The 24,516-nt window shown below is 38.3% G+C and overlaps 1 protein-coding gene and 1 long non-coding RNA gene across 2 annotated transcripts in view; one reads left to right on the top strand and one right to left on the bottom strand.

Moving 5' to 3' along the window:
• The window catches only part of CDH2 (cadherin 2), a 115,977-nt gene that overhangs the window by 59,698 nt on the left and 31,763 nt on the right, over positions 1-24,516 (top strand). Inside the window, exons 3-7 of the mRNA XM_059478353.1 lie at positions 18,224-18,450; positions 20,278-20,424; positions 21,509-21,664; positions 23,038-23,182; positions 24,238-24,410. Coding sequence (XP_059334336.1) covers positions 18,224-18,450; positions 20,278-20,424; positions 21,509-21,664; positions 23,038-23,182; positions 24,238-24,410 — 848 coding nt within the window. The remainder of the gene's footprint in view (positions 1-18,223; positions 18,451-20,277; positions 20,425-21,508; positions 21,665-23,037; positions 23,183-24,237; positions 24,411-24,516) is intronic.
• On the bottom strand, positions 5,377-8,744 carry LOC132077527 (uncharacterized). Its single transcript, XR_009419075.1, has 3 exons — positions 8,669-8,744; positions 7,869-8,062; positions 5,377-7,340 (listed from the first exon to the last, which is right to left on the bottom strand). It is a non-coding gene; the product is annotated as an uncharacterized LOC132077527 (long non-coding RNA).

The raw sequence follows: 24,516 nt of genomic DNA, 5'->3' as shown, positions 1-24,516 counted from the left end.
TAAGAAAGGACTGTGTGAATAAGACAGCATTGGTGGAGGTATAGTCTGCGATAGAATGAATGAGAGCAAGCTGTGGTGCCTGTGACCAGGGCCGTGTCTAACTTGGCAGAAGCATTCTCCCTTGCCTGCATGCAGTTGGTGAGACCAGTCATGTGTCCCCCTCAGCACTGTGTGGAGAAACATTTCCCTGGGGTTTTTTGCCAGGTCTCAGCAGAGCAGTCAGATTGAGAGACGAGAGGAAATGGTATAAAGGAGGAGGGGACTGGCATGCTCTTCATGCTTGGCAACCTTGATTCCCACGCACACACAACCTCCTCCTCCCCTTTTTCTGTTAGTCATCAGAAATTTTAGGAAAAGCCACAGGAGCAAATCCTCCATTGGGCGGTAAAATTCCAGACATCAGAAAATGTTTTGGAGCTACTTTTCATTTCTCTAGGATGTTGTCTTGCAGTTCTCCTGCAGACCAAATGCCGCCAAATCAATACCAGTGTGGTACAGAGAGTTTTCTAGGATCTACTTGTTTCCCTTTAGCACTTTGCAAGTACAGTGACTACTCTGGAAAAGCTGGCCTTTGGTTGTTGAGATTTTATTTATTTATTATCAATTTGAAATGCATGTTCAGGAAGATTTTTTGTTCAACTTTCATATGAAATCGCAAGTGAAGATTCATGCATTTTTCTGTAGCAGTGTGTTCAATTTTTCCTTTCTTGCCTCATTCAAAGCAAGAATAAATAATACCAAGATTGCTTAACGCTTTCAGCCTTTAAGGTGGTTTTTTTGTTGTTGTTGTTTTGGTTTGTGTGGGGGTTTTTCTTGTTTTTGGAGGTTTTTTTCAAAACAGCATGAAATTACATTTCCAGTAGACACCGTTAAGAGTTCTAACTAAGCAGTAGAGTAAATAATACTTAAAAATTGGAGAGGGTGGGAGGACATGTGACTTTTAAAATATTTTTGTGGAGACTTAAATTTTATAAAAACTTGCAGGAACTTAAGGTTGGTATGATTGGTTTTACTAGATTAACAGGCTTTGGCTAGTTGGTTCAGGCTTTTCAGTTCTTGCTTGAATTTACTGAATTGACGTTCAGTAATAATGTGGCTGCCATCCTTTAGTTCTTCAGTTGCACCATAAATAATTTGTTTCATGCATGTTTAATGTTTTCAGTAAATTGACTGATGTGGGTGGGCATTGAGTTATGTAATAATGAAGAACTTGAAACTATAATTAGTTTTAATCTACTGTGCTATCAAAATAATCTGTAAATCAACTCACTTTCCTCTGAGTTACTGTTCTAAGTTGCATTTAATAATTGCAGTTCATAATCTGTTAAATTTTTGATCATTTTAGTGTTTCATGTTTAATGTTTTCATTTGAAAGGTGGATTGTTTCTCTGGATGGATCGGTATTAGCTGAAGTCACCACCTTCTATGAATGTAATAATTTACAATTGACTTCAGTTTTGACAAAAAAATGCACCTTTTCCTAGATAAAGTTTGGGGGGGAAGATAACTGATTATTTCAGGTTAGTATGAAATTATTCCCTGTTGTCACCAGCTGTGTTATAATCTCTTATTTTACATGTACTAATGGTACAGCATAAGCCACACAATGGCCCACAAATAAACTTCACAGATCATGCTTCTATTTTTATCATCAGTAATGCCTGTAGTGGGCACTGTCATTTAACTTCTGCCTTGCTGTAAGTAAAACTATTTTTCAGCCATATATTGCTTCCTTAAACTTGCCATGAAAATCTTTAGCCTGAGAGAGATTTTTCTCGTGAGGAATCTCTGTGGCATTGTGGTTTGCTGTGAAGGCAAAGGCAGATTCTTGCTCCATTTGTAAACCTTTGCAAAAACAGCTTGCTAAGTGGTTTTGGAGGAATTTGTTTGCCTGCTTTCTGTTTGCTTTTGAACTGGCTTGCTTAGCACTCTTGCTAGAAGTGTTATGTGGAATAATTGGGGAGGGAGGAAAGAGAGAAAAAAAAAAAAGTGCCACACGTAGCATAGAATTTGGTGGACTTGATAAAGAAACAGACCTAAGACTGCCGATTTCCCTGGACACCCATCAAGTGCAAACATTTTTGTAGCTTTCACTGCCCAAGGCAAGCTGGAAGAATTGCCACCCCTCCTAGTCAAAAGCCACTTGCACAGCAAACAGAGTAGTCACTAAACAATTTGCTGGCCGTAATATTTTGGTGCCCTGCGTGACCCCTTGTCCCGCCTGCGTGGCACAGCTGTGCCTGCAGCAGCGTCACTGCGGAACTCAGGGCTACAGCATTTGGGTGGCGTGTGGCATCACATTCCTGAGCTCCATGTTTGTGGGTCACAGCATAAATTCCTCATCCGAGCAGAGGCTGAGATGCCTTCTCTAAATGGGAAGACAGAGGTTTCTGTCAATTGCAGGAGGAGCAGAAACTGCTTGTGTATAGGCTCAGGTGGTGCTTTCCGTGTGAAACAGCCCAGCTCAGATGTGGCACCAGAAGCGGTGGATCCTCCTCACCTCTTACCTCCACCTCCATCTGCAGGGAAACTCCTCCTGTTGGCCAGGGAGTGATGTTCCTTGGGGTTACCCAGCAAAGCAGCATTCACAGGGGCAGGGATAAGCTCATTCCCTGCCTCCTTTACTGGATGGTTTTATTTACCTTAGATCATGTTTTATAGTAGCTGCATTTGAAGCCCTTAAAAAGTTTGGGTGTTTTTTATTTTAATGTATTACATATTGTAAGAAAAGGAAATAGTCCTTTACTATATACCATTACTATATGTGCATGATGTTTATGAGCACATGAGAAATGCAGATGTGGTCCAGTAAATGTATTAAAGTACTATATCAGGAAACCTAAATGCACCTTTTAAAACCTTGGTAAATTTAATTTTGGGAAACAGTGATAATTAAAAATACAGCATTATGCAGTATCAAAATTGTGTTTAGTTCTGATGAGCCAGTTCCGTAATTCAAAGTTATATATATGTTTCGTGACCAGGCCTTCTAAATGTTTTTCAAACTCAGATGAAAAAAGGAAAGGACAATGCCATCTTTTTTTACTTTAATAAGAGAACTCTCAAATCTCAGCCTTCTGCAGCTGATGACCACAGTGAAGAAAAGTATCAAATATTAGCAAATATTTCAAAAATAAAATGTGCTACATGACTGAGAAGACATTCTTAGGAAAAGATGCACCCTGTCCATTTTTATCTAAAGAAATTAGATCTCTTTTTTGATCTTAAACATGTAGTTTTTCCTTCAGATAAATGAAAATCAAAAGCTCACCTGTGCTTTTGACCTGATGAGACTACAAAGAAAAATTGTTCTCTTTGACAAGAGAGGAAACATTGACACAGATCATATTAATTTATTTTTTTCTAAATAAAACAACCAAGATTTCATTACATAGTTAAAGTGGTGACAGATTTTCAGGACAGTATTTTGAGAGTAATGCTGTGTTCCCTCATGCATTTCTTAATTATTCAGTACAACTTTCAAATTTTTCTTCACAGACTTTGGTGGTGATTTCTGATTCCTTTGTGGAAGGTTTCTGAATTTATATCTTGCCTGCTTTTTAGAATTAATTTAAGAATAGTTTCTGATTTTTTTTGTAAACACAGCATGAATTGTGTTTGCTTTTCATCCATCATTAGATAACAGCATTTCTAGCTTTGATGGGGAGAATGCATTTGATCGAATAGTGGAAAGAAGTGGTGTCCAATGTTGTTGTCCCCTAAAATACTCAGGTGAGGAAGATGTTTTTAAGACATTGCTGTTTGTCTTGGCTCTGCCACCGTGCATCAAGGTTTTGGGAAGACCATTGGGTCTTCTACCTTCAGAGATTTTTCCTGTTCTCTTTCCATCTTCCCCATTTGGGAGAATGATAGAACAAGCACCTACATGGCAATAGTACTGCCCTGAAAAACATGGACACAGTTTATGGCAAATACCTCTCAAAGACATGTAGCTGAAAAATGTGAAGGCAGAGAATTGGGTTGTGTTGTGTGTAAGAAGGTAGGCTGAGAAAAGAATGGTGGAGTCAAGCTGTATTAAGGATATCAATTAATGCCAAAACAAGTTGACATTGCAATACTTGGTAAAAGTGCAGAAATCTACTGGATCTGGAGGTACACTACTATAAAACCAGAGTTGTGTAGCGTAGAGAGACATGAGTCAGTTGAATGTGATTTGAAGACAGAACTGAATGCAATTACTGATTTTTGTCATGGATGCTTGTTGAGAGTAGCGGAGATAAATCATAGCTCAATGACTAAAATTTCACATCTCAGGTTCTGTTACCTTGGTCCTCAAAGAAAAATTTGAATTGTATATTGGAGACATCCAGCAATAAAAGAGTTAAGGTAAAACCATGTAGATTGGTTATACCATTTGTTTTGAAAATCTGTAAGTTATGACTATAATGTACAAAATGCCAACAGATGTACATTAAAAATGACATCTCTGCATTTATAAAACAAAAAATCCACACTGTAGTGAACTTTATAAATTTTTAACTTCTAATAAGGAACAGCAGCCATGTTGTGTGCTTATGAGCCAAAAATCTGATTAATTTTCCCCAAATTCCTTTCTCCATACCCAGGGTACCGTATGTATTTCATTTTTGGCATCATGTGTATGTTCCTTGATATTTTTTTTTGATTTATGACACTACTAAGCATGAATCTGTTAAGAACTTCACATGAATGTTATTATTTTATGACATCATAGTATGTTGCTTTTTGTAACATCATTAAGTTATGTACACAGTACCACAAGGATTATTGAAAAATGGACTGGACCTCAAAATGAAGTTCAATTTTCAGTGGCTCTTTGCTTTCCTTGGCAGCATATCAAAGCAAAGTAATAACATTTCAGTGCCAGTATTTTAAAATGTAGCTCAGATGTTTATTGTAAGGTCAGATCTGTTCCGTTTCACTTGCTGCTTCCTCCTGCTGTGGGAGAGGCTGTTTTTAGTTTGCAGAAATCCATTTCTCATGGGAAGGTGAGCTTTAGATACCATGATCTTGAGCCCTGAGAGGCAAATCAAAATAGCACATCACTCATTTACTGCGGGCATTGCCTAACTTAATAAGAGTTGTTCTGGACTCCGAGTGCTCAGCTGAGATGGGCAGATCAAATTGATTGTATTGCTTGCTAACCTGTCTGATTACCTCATCAGAGTGTTGCACCAGCCATGTAGAATCTCTCCACTTCTCCAGGCAGGAAGGTCTTCAGTGCAAAGACTGTGAGCAGCCTGTCCAGACAAAGCTGAAAATGTGGTTCCACGTGTTCTGGATAGTGCCTTTTGGACAACTACTGAGCCTGTGTTTGCAGGCTCTCAGGATGTGTTCCTTGGGAGCCTCCTCCTGAGGGTAACTGAATTCCTCACCTTTACGATAAAATGGGCTAGGGTGATGTGAACATGGATCTATGTTCCAGTCACAATGTGCGCCTTTTAATAGAGAGTACAAAGTAGCGCAGAATACCTGGACTAAAATTACTTGAAATTAATAGAATGCATTTAGCTTTGGGGGCTATTTTTTGTTATTTTCAAGGTGTGCATGTGCAAGGGGATGGTTTGTTTTGTAGCTTTTTGTGATGGATTAGTTTGTGGTTTTCAGGGTGGGTTTTTGTTTTCGTGGGGGTTTTTTGCTTTTTTTTTTTAACTTTCTACAGCACAGCCCCAGATCTTAGTGAAATAGATCCTAAATATTGCTGCAGAGGCTCCAGTCCTTGCCTATGGATGCAGACTGGCCACACCTGCATGCAGATGACTGTCAGTTCCCTCTGACAGAGGTGAGAGGAGAGAACAGTTTTTTATCTGCCGCTCACGAACTTCAGACTCCCAACATCTGATGACAGGTTGCTATTTCATGCTCTGCAGTTTTGTTTCAACAGAAACTCAGTATGCTGTTCCACTGAATGACTTTGTGTTCTCCCTGTTGGTAACACTATTGCGTTTATGGACCAAAAGCATATTCACATGCCCACAAAGACACATCTGGAGTACAGTATTAGAGAGGAACTGTGCCTCATGCACCAAGAAAGGAAAGAATTTTGCCGTAACTTTAACAGTCTTTCAGGTAGATCATGAATCTGCTTATATTAGCCATCAAAGCACAGCATTTCGGTGATTTTTGCACAAGATGTTCACAGTAATGCTTATCCTAAGGAGAAATATCTCTGGATCAGCAGTCATTACTGTAGAACACACTGGATAGTATTTTCTGAAGTATACAGCAAGCATAGCATGGCTTTCTTTATTCCCTTTGCAAACTGGCATTGTTTTTTGGGAAGAGGAAGTGAAAAGAGATGCTTGTTCTCGTGAGTGAATGCCACAGGTGTCTTTTTGAGGAATTCAAACATTTGAGGAAAATTGAGAAGAATACAGATGGCAGTTGAAATAGCCATTGAAATGTTAAAATGTTTATTACAATGGGACTTTTCCATTCAGATTCCTTTTGGAAATGAATATTTAGTATTCTGGTAAGCAAAGCAAGAAGTGCCTTCTATTGGAATAACACAGTAGTTGGGTTTCTAAAGGAAGATTTAGTTCTATTTTTGTGATGGATTGAGTCTGCAAGTTGCTGAGTGTTGGCATTGTTCAGGTATTTGTATTATGTTTGATTCACGTAAATGTTAGAAATTATCCAATTTTCACTTTGTACCCAGGACTCCCAGACAGGGAGCAGTCCTGTTATACCAGTTGCTGTAGAAATAATCCCCAGACACTTGGGATGCAGTCTGGGCATTTAGAGGATGTTGCTGTGTAATCTTTGCTAAGAAACTTAGAATGTTGTGACTAGTAAATGAAAAATTAAGACTGCATAGAGTGCAACTGCTCAGTGCTTCTCAGCAAAATAGTCTTGACTCAGACAGTAATAGGTTAATTGCCACATCCAGAAATGAATCCTAATGATTCCCTCTAGGAGCCATTATCACATGTGGGGTTTTCATTGAGATATTTATAACTGTAATCTTTGGTCTCAAAGCTCATGTAACTGTTCAATCCAGCAAAGGGGTTCAGAAAGGTAATACCCTGCTCTCATCCTTAGGCTTTGCTAAAAGTAGAATTTTCAGTTCTAGTTCAATCAGTCAAGCCCCTGCTATTTTCAGGCATTATTCCAATCTAACACAATTTGAATGTCAAGTGTCTTGTGTTTTGTGCTCACAAGGCCCACAGGAAAGTCTAGACACACACAAAAAAAAGAAAAACCTGCATTTATCATAGGAAGAGTGTCTTCAAATATATCAGAAGATCCGTTCTTTTTCTTCTCTGTTCTTCTGTGACTAGACTGAATCATGATTGTAAAACAAGAGTCTGTTCAGCCAGGTCTGTCTCTTTTCTTTCCACCTGGAATAAATTGCATAAATTTGCACAGCATTGCTTTGGCATAGAATCCTGAAGTATGTTTAATTTTGCAGTACTGAAAGTTCCCTCTTGAATGAAGTCTGTCTATATTTCTCTCATTTGCCTGCAAATTGTATCCAAGGATTTATTTTCTTTTTGCCCTTCCTATATTAATCCTGGTACCATGTTGTGCTGTTGTTATGCTTGTCTGCATTTTGCTAAGAAAATGGTTTTTTTAATTTTTTTTTTCCTGGTGTAACACCTCTTTTATTTCTGTCAATTCTATTACTATCAGTCTGAATTTGAGGGGATTATCTGAGCCTTGTAATTTTGTAATGCCTAGACAAGATATTAAAAAAACAGTAAAAGATCTTGAAGGAAAGTAGCATCACATAAATTTTGACTTACACTGTGTCACACATACACAAGTAACCTCATGTTGGTCATTCTAATGAGTTTGCATTGTATGGTGCAGTCAAACATGAAGCAACAGTGCTACTTCTGCTTGCAGCCAGTGTTTGTCTAACTTACCTACAGTCAGGTGGGCCTTACATGAAATAAAAAAATAATTTAAAAAGACTGAAGTCTGAGGTCTTCACTCTGCAGCATAGACAGAAAAAGTCAAAGTTTCTCCTCCTCTTTTGTTTTTCCTTTGGTGCTCTTGATAGTTGGTGACTTTGCAAGGATGGGTGCTTTTCACCTCATTCAGAATATGGTTTAGTCAACTGAGAAGATAAAAATAATTAATAATTGTTTGAGAACATTCACCAAGTGCCAGTCACTAGAAAGTATTCCAGCACTGGATTTTTTTTCTGCTTATTGGACTTATTTTAGCTCTTGAGGAAAAAATACATAATATATGTACTAATTACTCTTTGCTCCCTTTTGTGGGCTGATGACAACATTAAGATTTCCCTATGATGTTGCAGTGTTCTAAGTGAGCTTCCATAGTCAGCAGTGTCAAGTAATTTCCTATTTCTAATTGAATCTAATTCTAATACTAGTGATTCTTCATTTATTTTTAAGGCATCTGCACAGATATATTGGATTGAGGGGGAATGTGAGGCATATTCAGAGAGATGCTATAACAAGATCTGTGAACAACCTAAATAATAATCTTAAAATATGTGAAATCAGGCATCTTCTTGATAGTTCCCTTGATATTTCCCCCTCTTTAATGGTAATCAGTTAATTAGCATATCACCTTAGCTATTTTAAATGTTGAAAGCAGCACACAGAGGGAGTGAATATCCATTTAGGGGTTACTTTCACCCACAGGTACTCCCTCATAATATGATAGATGCTGACATCTTATTGCAAAAGTTCCATACCTTCTTGGTGATTTCTCATAGCCAGCTCATCACAGCACTGACTCCTTCTTCACAGCACAGCCAAAAAAAAGGCCAAAACTCTCTCCTCACTCAGCTAACCCACTCTTTTATAGCACTCATCCTTATTGGACACAGCTGCAGCCTGTTAAGGGCAGCCTAATCTTTGGTGATTAGTACAGCTGCAACTCCTCAGGTGTGAGATTACCTTCTGCACTATCTTTATTTTCTTACATTCTATCCCTCCACAGCTGGACATGCAACTTTTTGAGTCCTCTGCTTTGTTATGGGCATCACTACTGTGGCCTGGCTGGGAAATACTCTGTACTAGCCTGCACCAGTCACCAAAAACTTTTTCTGAATTTTAAGGTCAGATATCTCTGTTTAAGAATAATAATGATGAAAAGGTCTGACTAGATACTATTAAGCCAACTAGTTTTCTGCCTGAGGCCTACTGGACATGATCCAGTGATACTATAATCCGTGGGATTTATGGTTTTTATTGCTATCTAACCACATCAGTGTAAATACTGCTGGGCTGTGTCTGCTGTCTCTTCCACCCCCTTTGGCAACTGGCAGGTTTCTTCCCCTTGTTTAATACAAAAGCACAGTGTTCAAGCAGGGTATTTTTTCACCATTATCCATTTGCTAAGGAAATGAGCATCCCTGCGTAACAGGGGGGTTCTGCTTTGAGATCAGGCATGCACAGCAAAATGCAGACAAGCTCTTTGCTGTGGGGATGCTGCTACAGCTGTGTCCATGTCCATTGGCTGGAAGGTTCTCCAGGTTCCCCCCAGAGGATAACAGCTCATCTTTTAGCAGAGAAGCAGTGCACAGAGCTGTCACAGTAACTACAGTATGACTAAGGACCTTTTAAAGCCATAAAGAATAATTGCAGCTTTGGAAAATTAGACCATAGTATGTCCAGAAGAGTGACATGTGGGAGAGTGACAAAAGCCACCAGTGTTGGGCAGACCAGACAGAGGAAGGAAGGAAGCAGAGGAAAATCTGTATTGGAGTTTGTGGAGGGTCATTGCATTCAAATGTGTGCTGGTTTGTGAAGCTGAAAGGAGGGTTTAGGGAGGGTTGTCCCCTTTCCCCTTGAAGCATCCATAGCCACATGGGAGGGACTGCCAAATGTGATCTCTAGAAACAGGTGGTATCCTGGGGTATGCAGCAGAATACAAAATGTTAAGCGTTCCCACATCTGCTTCAAGACTTGGTTTTTTTAATGGATTGTTGAGAGGAGTGCTGCCATTTTGTCAGTGCTGGGAATTTTTGTTTGATGCAGTGCAATTCAAGTACAACACTGACTTCTGCCTGAGCAGTCCTGTAATTTAATGAGAAAAATCCCTAACTTTATTTTGTTGTATTTTCATGGTAAGAAGTGACACATTGCCTAAAAGTGATATATGCTTCACTCCTATGTTCTGTTGTTGTTCCTAAACCCCTTTTAGTGTGGGGGCTTAAGCCACTGTTTAAAGCTGCTGACTGATTTAATTTATAAAATAGATCATCAGCTTATTTGTAAGTATGCACTCATTTGAAATTTCAGCAAGTTCTGGCTTTTTACAGAAACTGTGGGTGCCTGGATATTTAGTTTGTTAGTTAATTTGTTTATTTTTGTAAAGACAGCCTCCCATGATCTTTCTGCCTAGGTGTGCTCCAAGCCTGAGCTGCAGCCTGAAATTAGCAACGCTCTGATGCCTCAGCACCTCTGTCAGGAGCACAGGTGAAAGAGGGGTCAGGAAAAATGGGAGCATCAGGGAATAAAGTAAGGTTCTTTAAACTAGAAAACAGAACACCTGGAAAGGCAGGGAGAAGGAACAATAAAGAAGAAAGAGAGGAGAGCTAGGAAAAAAAAGCCTGAAACCTGAAGCCTAAAAGGACTTCAGGCCAAGAACAGTTAGCATAGAGAACATATAAAAGCATCTATTCTCTGTTCTCACTTTCCTTATTGCTAGTGAGAGAAAAGGGGAAAAAAAGAGCTAACTTTTTTGGCATTTTCTAAAGATAGAATAAAAGGAAAAGCAGCTTATCCAGTTTTTTACTAGATATTTAAGTCATTACTGTAACACACAAACTGCCCTTTAATTGCTGCACTGTAATTGTAGGTATTTGTTTCTTACGCTGCTTAAGGTCACATAAAAACGAATAGAGGTAAAAATAGGTTTGTGTTAAGTGCCTCAATTTTGAAACCATTTTCTGCTAGCTATCTGCAGAGACAGTACTTTCCCTTTAGTCTCCTGGTTTGACTGTTCAGTAGATACATTTTTTAATTACCAAATTGGATTTTAGCAGGTGTAGTCAGTTGATGCATTATGGGTATAAGAGATTAGTGTTTAATCCTTCTTTTTATTACTGTGTAGAATGGTATGCCTGGGAAAGTATTAAAGGTGCATTGCATACTCCAGAGTACAGAAATGACATTTATTACTGAGTTTTCTTTCAGCTAGCATCATTTAGAAAAAAGCTGGTGCAGAACTCTGCAGGGGCCTATAGGCTCATCTATAGTGAAACTGCCTTAATACAGAGTGGAAGAAAATGGAAAGAAACCTTTTTGTGTTTTAAAACAAAAGCAGTTGTCGAAATACAAGTACTTTCCTTCTTGAAGATGATTATTCTCTTTTTCTACATTTTACTTTTTCTAAAATAAAGACAAAAGGGATGTGAAAAGCACAGATCTTTGTGCCAGTGAGTGGTAGAGGCAAAGACTGAAAAGGGTCAGTGAATCAGATATAATTTGGACTCTGTTTGAGATACCAGTCCTGTGTTTTGCTGATGGCGGGTATTCCTGTACTGAAAAGCTGCAGAGGATTTCTATCGAATAGAAAGAACATTATCCCCATTTTCATTCTGGCATGCCTGTTACGACTTTGTTCTGTAAACAAAGAGGATTATGGGAACTGGAAACTCGATGGCATTTTATTAAAGAACTGTGTGAGTCTTTCCCTGTGAATGCAAGAATTAGGCAGTCTGGTGATAGCTACCTGTGAAAGAAAATAGTTTGAAAATAGACCTTAATGTTTGAATTATTAGGGCTCATAAGGAGGCATTAAGGTTCATAAGGCTTCATGAATGTAGGAAGGAGCTTTAGTATTTCCCAGTTGTACCTTGCAACAAAATACTTTTAAAGAAAAACTTTCACAGTAATTGTACAAATAGGAATGAAAAAGAATATGTTGCAGAAATAGGGAGAGGGAGATTCATGTCCGGTGTTCTTCTGTCATGTAGACTGCCAGATTGCTATGTTATTTTAGGAAACATACATATTTATTTATCTATTCAGAACTAGCAGTCTCAGGACTGGGGCAGGAGGGAGAATTGCACTGAGTCATAGTTGGGGTAACCAGTACAAATTACTTTTACCAGCATAACATACAACTTTTATAAAAAATTAGGGTTTTTGAACAGTAGACTACTTAACATCCTGTTTCCCCAGAGTAAAGTCATATATCAGTACTAGGTTTTACCTAATGCCTGCTGCAGATCACTCAAACTGCTTTCAATTAATGAAAAAAGTGTACAGTATGAATTAAACCTAATTCTGCAGATCACCTTTCATTTTAATTATTGTTTTCCTAACTGAATAGACAATTAGCAAACAGTTCAGCATGGAAAAGTGGGAAGTTGAGCTGCTATTAGTCAGATCATGAAACAACTAAGGTTGGTAAATAGCTTGAATACATCCTCAGTTTCACCTCAGTTGAAACCACCTGATTTGACACTTGTTCACTGCTTGAGAGCCTCATAACCAGACTTGCCTATGGAACCAGACTGTAGAGATGTTGAAGACAAGTGTAAATAGGATTTAGAAGCAAATGGGCTGTATTTGGCCCTCAGTAAGTGGCAAAACTCCAGTTGGGCTTGCATGACCTGCTGAAGCAGCCCTCTACTCCAAGTGGGCTGGGGTGGCAGAACACAGGGCTCAGCGCAAGGCACGGGTCTTCAAAAGCAATTATTGAATTAGCAGGCTTTGGTAAGTAGCTGTCTTTTGACAGCCAGCTTTCTTTTCAAGTGTCACAGCTTGGTTAGTCCAGCAAGGCTCAAAATGAGTAGTGCTTTGAGATTGTTGGATGGTCTGGAGTATGGAATAATCTGCAGGTCATAAATGTAAAAGCAGAGAAGAAAAAGGGATTAGGAAAAAAGACTAGAAGAAATTCAGAAACAATGCTGGTGTATGGAAATATCTCTAAAGAATATAATGACAAATGGAATTACAATACAGGTAGGGAAATGCCATTGCCTGAAATAACCTGATTATATTTCGTATTTATTTTGACTCAGTAATTTCCGTAGCTAATACTCTCAGTTTGCAGATGCAAACAACATTTTTCTGGCTGATGTAGACAACCCATCTATCAGAAAATCAGATATTAAATAATGTTTAATAAGATTTCAAGATGGTTTCAGGAAGTTCTAAAATCAGACTGAATTTAAGGGTGGTAATGGAAAAGGCAAGTTAAAATGCATTTTAGTTCTTTGTGATTATAACAGTTTGCCAGGATGTCAAAAACCCAGTTCTTTTGAAGGTCATCTATAATTATAGTAAAGGATGTCTCATGGGCATTACACATGCCACTCCAACAAGCCATGAACTGAAATATGAGCATGTGCACTGTGCCAGTAGGACTAACAGATCATCTTACAGATACAGAAGTAACCAGTATGAATAAATTACTAATTTATAAAGTTGGGGGGGGCATTATATGGGGTTTCTCTTGTAGTTTCCTCTTGCTTCTCTCTCTGAGAAGTAAAGACTTGTTTAATACAGAGTGTTCTTGGAGAGTGTTCAGATATTAAATATGCAGATGGCTAGACAGTTCAAGCAGAATGTTTCCAGATAGTTTCTCCATCTGTCAAAGGTAAAAGTGGTATCTAGTAGGTAGTTGTACCTAAGATACTTTCTTATTCTGTTTGTCTGTTGCAAAAACGATCCCAAGTGGATTAAATAGCTATAGGTTTTCTGTTTTATGATGCACAGTCTTAACTGTATTGCTGAAGTACGTGTTGTTAGCACTTGGCATTTGTTGCAATTTTCCATGAGGTCTGCTAAGTGAGCCTTTGCCTTGAGGTTGCTGCTTAGGCATTGAGAAGAGCATTCAAGAGGAGTAGCATTCCAACAAATTTACAGAAGGAAACACACTAATGTGCTTGTATGCATGTGGATGTTATCTGGATGTGAATTGAATTATTTTCTAAGTGCAGAAAATCCAGATGGCAAACTCAGTCTCATGATCAAAACGAGTAATGAAAATTCTGTATTAATATTCTATGTTGCACATGAATATATATGTTCATGAAATATTTTACAGTGAATATTATGAACAGCAATTTTTTTGCTCAGCCCTTGTTTGGATCAAGTAATTCTGATATTATTTTCCTAGGACAAAAAGAGCAGAAGCACATTGGCAAAGAGTGTAAACCAACATGAGCAGCTGTATTTTATAGATACTATGAACCATTCATCTCATTAGACCTGAGCAGGAGTGGTGGGGATCTCTAGTGCACTTTCAATGAATATGCATGTCTACTTCTTAACGTTTTGTACACTACACCTGTATGCACATGTTGTAAGTACTTCCATGCAAGAGTGTTAAACTGAAAGCTTCCTTTAATATCATGGAGCTGTAGAATTTCATTGTACAATGTTGTAGTCTCTGAGGTCCTCTTCTATTCTTTACTTAATAGAATATGCTTGGCTTGTTTTTAAGACAAGAAAAGACTCAAATTAGGAAATTAATGGTCTTTTGTCTTGGGGTATAATATTTAATAATAGTGATAAGCTAATACTGAATACAATTTTTCTTCTGTTTAAAGACCCTACATTTATAAACCCTTGTGCAAAATCCTATTTTGAGCCTGAGAACTGAGTGCATTTACTCCCATGTTGCATATTGCTGCTTTTATATGACCAAAAGTGTTCTCTAAAATTGAAACAGTTATCTTTGAGTTTGATTGAATACTTCCCAGGGCTTTCAAATAATATACTTCTAAAAAGCAAATACTTTCAGAAGATGCACAGGATCTCAAAAATCCATGAGTTATTTTTACAGATTATGTTACTCTTATCTGATCATTTATGCAGAGTGTTATGAAAAAGCAGTAAAATCAGATACTTGATTACTCTTCCTATTGCATATTAGGTAACTAAGATTCTGCAGATTATATCTAGTTAATCTTTTTTTTAAGTGGAAAAAAAAAAATCTGTGATTGTTCTGTCAACATAAAGTGACTTGTGGAAAGTATGCCTCCCTTTCCTGTGGTTTTTAGAAAAGAACATGGTTGCATAAGCAGTCATTATTCACAGTAAAACAAAAAAAATATTTCCTGTAGCATTTTTGCAAAAAAAAAAAAAAGTCTTTGCCTGAAAACCTACTGTCAGAAATCACTCTTTGTTCATACTAGTTGAACACTGAAAAATGAAGCAAAGTGATCTAAATCGAATTTACAAGACTGATAGCCATGTGTTTGGGGGGAGAGTAGCTACTGCACAACCTGTACTCTGTCAAGGGAATTTAATTATAGATGGTTATACTTGACTATAATTCGTTAATGTGTGCTCCTTGCAAAGGGAGAATAATTCTCACATTGACAATTTTATATGTTTTTACCAGGATACTGTCAGAGGAAGGGATTTTCATTGAATTTCATAATACAGTTGCCTGGGGGAAGAATATCAATGAAGTGGCTAGCAGGGTGGTTTTTTTGTTTTATTTTTGTGCTGCTGGAGTCTGTATGTAAGGAGATGGGGGAAAAGAAATCTTCTTCTTTACGAATTTGAATATCGAAAATAAGAATATATTCTGTTACTGTGCAATAGTTAGGAAATATTTTTATAAAATATTGGTGTGATATCTTGGTCTTTCAGACCATAATGACAAATACTCATTTTAGCTTTAATATTCATTTTAGCTCTCACCTTTTTGAGAAACAGTAATGATCAAAGTTTAGATTAATCTTCATTCTCTTTCCCACTCTTGTACTTCTCAGAAGTAAGTCTGAGAAGAACCAGAGATAGAGCTGGCTCTAGAACTGTTTGTCCTTTTGGTCAAGACACGTTTTTGAAAAGCAGATTTTGAGAGCAGTTGTAGCTGAGATGAGATGAGAGGTTAGCAGAGGCACAGAGCTATGGGTTATATTGCTGGCTGGTGTTTTTTTTGTTTGGTTTTTTTTTTTTACTTATGTGAACTGTTTCTGAGAGGTTTGTTTGGGAACAGTGGTGGCACTTTAAGGATGCCCAGCTTCCTCCATGCTTGGGGTCTGAGTTGTGTGTGCCTCTGTAACCAAGTACAAATAGCACTGTTTAATAGTCCATTAATTAGGCATTAAATTCTTTTATTGTTAAATGTAGTGACTTTGGAGTAAACTGTTCTTGGACATCTTTTTATTTGTGTGCTGGGCAAGAATTACAGAATTAGGACTGTGATAATTTCTACATACTGGAGTAGTTGCTTTAAGTATTAGCTTTATATTCTTGGCTTAGAGTCATGCATGTTCTCATTTGGCTGCAGCATTTCAACCTCGTGTTGCAGTGAGCTGACTCAAGCTGCAAGGCCCATGTTAGAAAAAGCAGGGGGTCAATGGGATGGTTAACATCTGGGAACTGGAAATTTGTCCTGCCAGTGTTCTCCTCCCATGTTACCTGCAAAACAGAGGATCTGACATCTCCAAATTCTGCAGATCTGTAGCCTGTAGATTATAGGGAAGGAAGTCATTGTACCTGATAAAGCAGGTAAGATGGACTTGAGGATCCATAGGAATTCTTAAATATATGAAAGCTTACACTAGAGGCTGAGTATTTACTAGAGTTTTAGAAAACCACTCTCTTGGCTTATGAGGAAGACCAGAGGCAACCTCTCCAAGGAGGATCACAGGAGCAACCCTGCTGGTGAGGCTTCAGCCTTTTACCCAGGGAGATTTGTTCTTTCAGAATCAGTGCTTTGGGGACATGGCATGCTCTTCTCCCCAAGGGGAGGCTGTCTTTTCACACGAAAGGACCTTCAAACTCATGGATCTCTCTGGAAAGAGCAGTATCCCTGCTCAGTTCAGCAAGATTACAGTTAAGAAGGTTGATGCTGCATCATTTATTTAGAGTAGTGCTGTGCTTTGTCTCCTTTTTTATCTGATGGACTCTTTTGGACTCTTTAAAAATACTCTAAATGGACTCTCTTCTGTCAGGAGAGGGCAAATGGGGGATTCTGGATAACTGGAAGGGTGCAATAAGGAAAGAAATTTAGTCTGTCATCTGAACATCAGCCTGGTCCTTGAAGTTTGAATACAAAAAAGTATGATTCTTCTTAGTACCTTCCTGAAAACAGTGCATTACAGAAGAAAGCACATGATGCATGACATTTTGTAGTGATTTTTCTTGAGAGGGACCTTTAGGTTTTGAAACTAAATAGTTTTTGCATGGTTTAGCTCAATATAAAAAGTGCAATAACTGAAATGAGGCATAAAGCCTCATTTCATCTTCATCTTCACTATGTGGATTTCAGCACAACCTTCATAATGGTATTTTGCACTTCTATTGCCCATGCAATCAAAATATTTCATAATGCTTTGGAAACATTAAAGAGTGATCATTGGTTATAAAAGCACACTTTCATTTTTTTACTTACTATTATTTGCAGTAACCCAGAAGATAACTGATGGTGAAAAGAATTGGGTAGAGAAAGCAGTAACTTGATACCAGTTCTGTTTTGTGGACACCACATCATTATCTCTACATTTGGTTTTACTGACTTCTTCTTCCAGTGTGTGTCTTTCAGACACAACAAAAGGAAGGAGGGAGGGGGGAATTAAACAAGAATAGGTAATCCCTGAGAAGATAAAGGGACATGTGTGGTACAGAACATAGCTTTAAAAAAAACCAAAAACAACCCAAAACCCCAAACAAGCAAACACAAAACCCCAAACCAAAAGAAAAACTCAAGGTCGTTAACTTAGGTTTTCTCTGTGGGGCATTTACTGACTCCTCCATATTGTCAATGAGGGACAAGGAAACTCAGTCCCAGAGCTCATAAGAAATCTTCCTGAGATGGCACAGCTGAATCACAGGCTGATATGGGCACATAATTTAATATTTTTAACATATTTCAGGGTTTCTGCCTTACCCCCATTGGCAGAGAGAGTGTGCTGCAAACACAGTTGTGTTTGCAGTTATGGTTGCAGTGTAACAAAAATTTTTGAGTGTTTTTAATGAACCAGCTTGACTGGATCTTCGGGAAGCTTGAGATGCAAACCCAACAAGCAACCAACTGAAGTGTACCATAGGACATGGGACGAACTGGTTTTCTTGCTGGTGGTGGGGTAAATTTGTAGGCAGGAGGCTGTTCCTGTCTGAGGTTAAAATCTCAGCCTAGCAGTCCACAGAAGAATATTATTGTTATGGACTGACTGGTAAAGTACAAGTTCTACCTTGTAACTGCATGTGATAATAGCAGTAACAAGTATTTCTGCTTTTGAGTTTGTTCTTAGTGCATTGATGTCACAGTAAATTCAAGTGGGCCACTTTTTCAATTTTGTTTTGTTTGCCATTTTATGTCTGTTTTACAGTGAGGTTTCGAACCTGTGATGGAAACAAAAAAATACACTTTGGTAGCAGTGAGCCAGAAGATTTCAGAGTAGGTGAGGATGGTGTGGTGTATGCAGAGCGAAGCTTTCAGCTTTCAGCCGTGCCCACGGAGTTTGTCGTGTCCGCTCAAGACAAGGAAACCCAGCAAGAATGGCAAATGAGGGTGAAGCTAACCCCTGAACCAGCCTCCACAGGGGCTTCAGAAAAGGTAAAACAAGAGCTCAATGCAGCCTCTATAAATGTATCTCCACAAAGAGGCATCAAAATAGGGGTTTAAATTTGCCCATCATGCACCTCTCCATGAACCAGCTTATTAATGGACACCTAGTGCATGCAAAGCTGGAGCTTTAGAAGGAACTTCGATCATCTTTTATTCTGTAGTTTTGCTAAGGCATGAAAAGGCATGCCTATTTAACTATATAGGGTTCTTTGTGTTTGAGCTTTTTATTTGTATAGCTTGAGATTTATACCTGAATTTAAGTCTCACACAGCCATTTCTTTATTTTAAATTGCTTGAAAGTATTATAGTATTTATTCAAGCAGTTAAATATAACCACAAAATAAACAAATCTGTGATAGAATGCATCAGTCACATTTATTAGATGGGAACTGTAGATTTACAGCAGTAAGTAGGAAAGCACTTCTGGCAGGGAATATTGGCTTTGTCTTGTCCCGTCATAATCAAATTGGAGACTGTAAATTATTCATGATTCCAGCACTCCTTGGTAAGGAAGATAGTCTCCCTCTGCTGGAAGCTGCCATAGGATAAACCAAGTACTGTAACAAAAATCAGACCTAGCAATGTGCAATTAACAATGTATTTACTTTAGAAAAGCATATTAGGTTGTTTACCTTTTTCTGTCATATTATCTGTTGCCTGCTGTTTCTTGCCTTCTCCTTAGTGAAGGAGAAGTGTTAGTTTACAGATAAAGAACAAAATTTATTCATAGATTAACGTACCTATAATAGGTACACAATTAAGATTTAAGCATCATGTTAAAAGTAGGTAATGTGGTTATGCAATACATTTTTCCTGAGAACACACTGGAGACCACTGCTGTGTAATCCTCATTTGTTTACTTGCTTGGTGATTGTGTTAAATTTGCTAAGGCATGATTTTAACAATGGAAATACTGTCATTTTGTTCGTGGAAGCATAGTAAAAGAGCAGATGCTTAGATGTGCCAGTGCATGCCCTGTTTATTCCACACACACTATTCCAGTGTACTTACCATCAACAGAATGTAGAGGAGTAGAATCTGGCCTTCATTTGGTGTCTGTTCATACTCTGCAATGTAGTTGCCTAGATTAAAATGAAGTTATTCTTTTAAAAGATTTGGAAGATGTTTTTGTCACCCTGTTCCCAACCTTAAGCAAGCTAGCTGTGTGTGCTGTCATCCAAAGGATGAAATGACTGCAGATGTAGAAGGGAATAGGAAGGGAATGTTGACACCCAGCAGAGATTAATGCCCAGTGTGTAAAGTGGGTCATCTACTGCATCCATCATGGCTGACATAGGTTTAAAATAATTACAGCATTAATTCTATGGGATTTAATAGGGTCATAAATATTTGAGACATTCCTTACCAGTACGTATTAAACTTCTCTTGGAACTCAAATTGCATTATAGCACACCCAGATCTAAATTTAGAGTACAGTAGCACATTACCTGAACTGAAGCTCTAGCTAATGAGAAATACATAAAGGCATACTATTAAATTCTGCAAAATATTAACTACTTCTCAGAAAGTGCCAGATAGTTTACACAGTAGTGCCATGTTATAAATGGTTTATAATTCCCTTTCTCTTCCTAGTTAAATAAGGGGGGAAAAGGGGTTCTTAAAGCTTGGCAGTGAAATTGTAAATGATATTGGTTATTTTCAAACTGCATTGTGAATGCAAATAAAACAGGTTGATGAACACAGAGAAAGGACAGTCTTTCAGTCAATTATGTAATTGTACCTGAGTTACTATATAATGTCTGCTAGTAATTCTCCTTCTAACATGTGCTTAATTTTATCTTGTACCTGGGAAAGGACCAAAGGAAAATTGAAGAAATCATATTTCCATGGCAACAATACAAGCACAGCAGCCCTCTGAAGAGGCAGAAGAGAGACTGGGTTATTCCTCCAATCAACCTACCAGAAAATTCCAAAGGACCTTTTCCTCAGGAATTAGTTAGGGTAAGGAAGTTAATAGAAGTGTGGTTTCAGTGTCCCTCAGAGAGCTCTTGAAGAGATTTTGTGTAAATGATGTCTTGTTCATCATCCAGACATTTATCAGAGTCTTTTGGGTTGGTTTCTTGTTGCTGCCTGTGCATTGCATGCTGGGATGCGTCTAATTTCCTGGGGTTTAACTTGTTCCTGTGCATCTCTACTGGTGGAAGATGACCTTGTTTTGGGTGGTAAGTGTGTTAAGGGGCATCTCTGCTGGTATCTCAGGAGTCTTCCAGTCTCCTGCACTGCAGTTCTCTGCCTGGGAAATGGTGTGGGAGTGAGCAGGAAGCAGAGTGCACCGGGAGACCAAAGGATATTGTATCTGATGGGATGAGGACAGCAGCTCTTCCACAGGATTCTGCTGCCCAGAAGTGGCCACTGCAAGGAGCCACTGCAGGAGCCAGCCTCCTCTGGGCTGGCTTCCAACCACGGTACTGGCTGGTCATGATCAACTTGTTGGAACTTGGCAGAACATTAGCCCAAGTTGATAGGACACAGCTTCACTCTGTTCTGTCTTATGTGTGCGCTGGTGATTCAGCTGCTCCTCAAAGATGCACTGCCCTTCAGTTGTTTCCTTGGAATATGAAACAAGTTCGATGTTTAAGCAAAAACGGCAAGTTTCTAAAGAGCTGGTTTGTCATGGAAGAGAGCCTGTAGCTTTGAGCTGACAAGGTGTAGGAGAAAAGGGAAAACACAAACCAGGCTTTGAATTTCACGTGTAATTTTATGATACTAAATGTTTTCTCTAAGGTCTAAACAATTCTGCTTAAAGTATTTGCTTGTTTTTGTTTAACACAAATAATTTTTATTTTGAGGGATAAACAGGGATAATTTTACATTTCTGAATATCCTTTGACCTCTTTTTAACGAAGAGTGCTGTTAAGAACTTCAGACTTTACACCAACTCTGTACCATTTCCAGAATAATTATTTTTGCAAGTACATCTTAAGGAGCAAGGAGAAGATAAATAGAGCTGCTGCCTGTCTCAGCAGCAGTCCCATCCTGCGCTTGTTTGTAGCTAATGTAAACGTTATCTTTTTTTGACACACAGATCAGGTCTGATCGTGATAAAAGCCTTTCTCTGCGGTACAGCGTGACTGGCCCAGGAGCTGACCAGCCTCCCACAGGCATCTTCATCATCAACCCCATCTCAGGACAGCTGTCTGTCACAAAGCCTTTAGACCGGGAGCAGATTGCTTCTTTTCATGTAAGAGTTTAATTTACCACAAATCAGATTATCAAATTGAAGATGAACATCTGCTTCAAACATGACTTGAGCAGCCAGCATTTAGTTTTGTATGAGATATGATTTGAGGAGTTTGTAGCAGATTTGTATTTATTGTACTTAATAAGGCTAACTCTTACTATATTTAAGCAGCTTAAATACATTAACATACATAAACAGTGATTAAATGTATTTAGGTAAAGTAATTTTAAAATATGGAAATATGGGTACTGTGGCTTATATTTCAAGTACAGGCCATTGATCACAGTCTCCACTGAATTGTATACTTTCCAGAAGTTTATTTTTAATTCAGCAACTTAAATTAGGATGTGACTGCTATTAGAATTGCAGCAGCAGCTGTGATTTGAGAAATGGATGGGAAGAATAACATACCAATTTTTATTTTAGGGCCAAATCTAAGCATTTTAATAGAATTGTAAATTAGGCCTGTCAGCTTATAAAAATGATATTCTTTGCTCTAAAGAAATTGAAAAAGTAGACCACAGATTCCAGTACCAGTGGAAAAGGAAAGTTGCAAGGAAGACGGGGAGAGCAGGCTGTGACCTAAAGTTTCCTGTGCTTTTGGGAAACCATGCTGAAATCACCCAGCTCCTGGAGAGAGTTTTCCAGCATGTTCTGGATTAAAACACTCCTTACCTTGTGTTCTGGGGAGATCTTTGAGTGCTGCTCCCAAACAGAGGACACAGCAGGAAGCATCTGGGGGGGGAGGTGTGGGTGAAAGGCTCTCATACAACAGCTCTAGCATCCATAAGATTTTAACTGAGAATTTGACATTGGCAATTCAGGATTTACTGACTTAGGAATTTACATTTATATGAGTCATTACCAGAGTGGTGAGTTAATAATGCCATCTTGCTGCTTTCTAGTAGCTTTGTAGCCATAAGATACATGTGTGTGTGTGTGTATATACATGATGGGCATCAGCAGGACTGCTATAGGAGGAAGTTGCTCCTTTCCCTAGCAATGGCCATGCTCTGGTCTAAATACACAGATTTACATTTAAATCTCCACCTTTTTAGGGAATGTTTTCTAATAGCCATTATTAAAACCAGAATTCTATATGACAGTAGGCACTAGTAGTGATCAAAATTACATGATCTAAAATAATTTTCATCAAATCAAAGAAGGAAGTCTGCAACTTAGAACAGTTTGGAAGTCTGAACATCAGTTCCGTTAGCAGCTTGGAAATTTAAAAGGTCGATATGAGGGAGCAGTGGCAGATAAGAAAATACACTGAGCTAAAAATGTCTGGCCTGAAATTTCCTGTCACTATTATTATATCTATTTGCACTTGTATGTTGTGAAAATTCTAATACTTTTAATGACTTTTGCAGCTGAGAGCACATGCAGTGGATGTAAATGGAAACCAGGTGGAAAATCCTATTGACATTGTTATTAATGTCATTGACATGAATGACAATAGACCTGAATTCTTACACCAGGTTTGGAATGGGACAGTCCCTGAAGGATCAAAGCCAGGTAAGATCTGGGCTTTTGGGAGGCAGAGGTATTATTTTGAAGTATCATGTTTACAGTGTCATTTTGAAGGTGTGATGAAGGGAGTGCCTTCAGACCTTGTAATACTTTGAAAGGTGTCTTTAGTGTGCTGAGCAAAATCTCAGATCCTCTGTTTTCTTATTTCACCCTATTTTTAAAGCACTTTTTAGCATGCTGGGATTCATTTCCAAAAGGCAAAATTGCTATGTGCATGAACTAAAATCAGGGGAGGCTTTAAGTATATGACTTCTGGTTTATGGTTTTCAAAATCCTAATTATAACATCACAGTTCTTACATTTATTTTTATGATGGACATTGATGTTCATTTAGTTGACAGGTCAGGGTATAAGAGACTTCTGGAATGTCACTAGATACAGTTCTAGTTCTGATTCCCAGAGGCTTTGCAAACACTGGGATTTGAAATCAGTGTCATTTGAATTCTTGAGAAAACCTAAGTGTTGTTCAGATCTCATTAAAATTCTAATCAGCTCAGACTAAAGTTTGCACTATGGCTGAAACCACTTCCTTAATTTGTCAGAAGTGCAAAATGAAAGGTTAGCACCAGAAATGTGTTTCCTAACTTTGCAGTGTTTACTTGGCATTTGAGATCTATCTCAAAGACTTTTGAAAGAGTATTATTTATATTGATTTTCCGTCACTATCAGTATGTTCACCAATTCTGAACAATAAGTATATTTCCTTTGGCCCAATTAATAACATAAGTATCTAAACATGAAATGTTCTTTTGTTACAGAAATGTTATTTGTGGCAGAACTGTAGAGTTTCATTGTTTATGTAGCTTCTTCAGTTATAAGCAAATCTAGTCTTTTATAAACATAGAGTATTTTTATCTCCTCTTATGTATTTTAATTACTCTGTTGGTGAGTCTTGATTGTAGCCAGTTTGTTTTAAGTAAAGAAAGAATGTGCAGATTTTACCAAAAGAAATATGTGCTTTGACCACTGCTTGTAAAGTGATCTTGTATAATCTGAGTGTAAACTGTTTACATAACATCAATTATTTGTCCTGCTGCTAGGGACCTACGTGATGACTGTTACTGCCATCGATGCTGATGATCCCAACGCCCAGAACGGGATGCTGAGATACAGAATCTTGTCCCAGGCCCCGAGCAGCCCCTCTCCAAACATGTTTACAATCAACAACGAAACTGGTGACATTATCACTGTTGCAGCTGGGCTTGACAGAGAGGTAAGGCAGGTCTTAATCCTGTGGGCTGGGTTGAACTTAATATTGTAAAGATTATGGCTCAGGGTGGTGGGTGGATGAGAGGGTGAGTGAGGAGCTGGACGTCAGC

This window comes from Ammospiza nelsoni, chromosome 1 (genome assembly GCF_027579445.1).
Source record: "Ammospiza nelsoni isolate bAmmNel1 chromosome 1, bAmmNel1.pri, whole genome shotgun sequence".
Taxonomy (NCBI): Eukaryota; Metazoa; Chordata; class Aves; order Passeriformes; family Passerellidae; genus Ammospiza; species Ammospiza nelsoni.
This window is presented reverse-complemented; position numbering and strand designations above follow the sequence as displayed.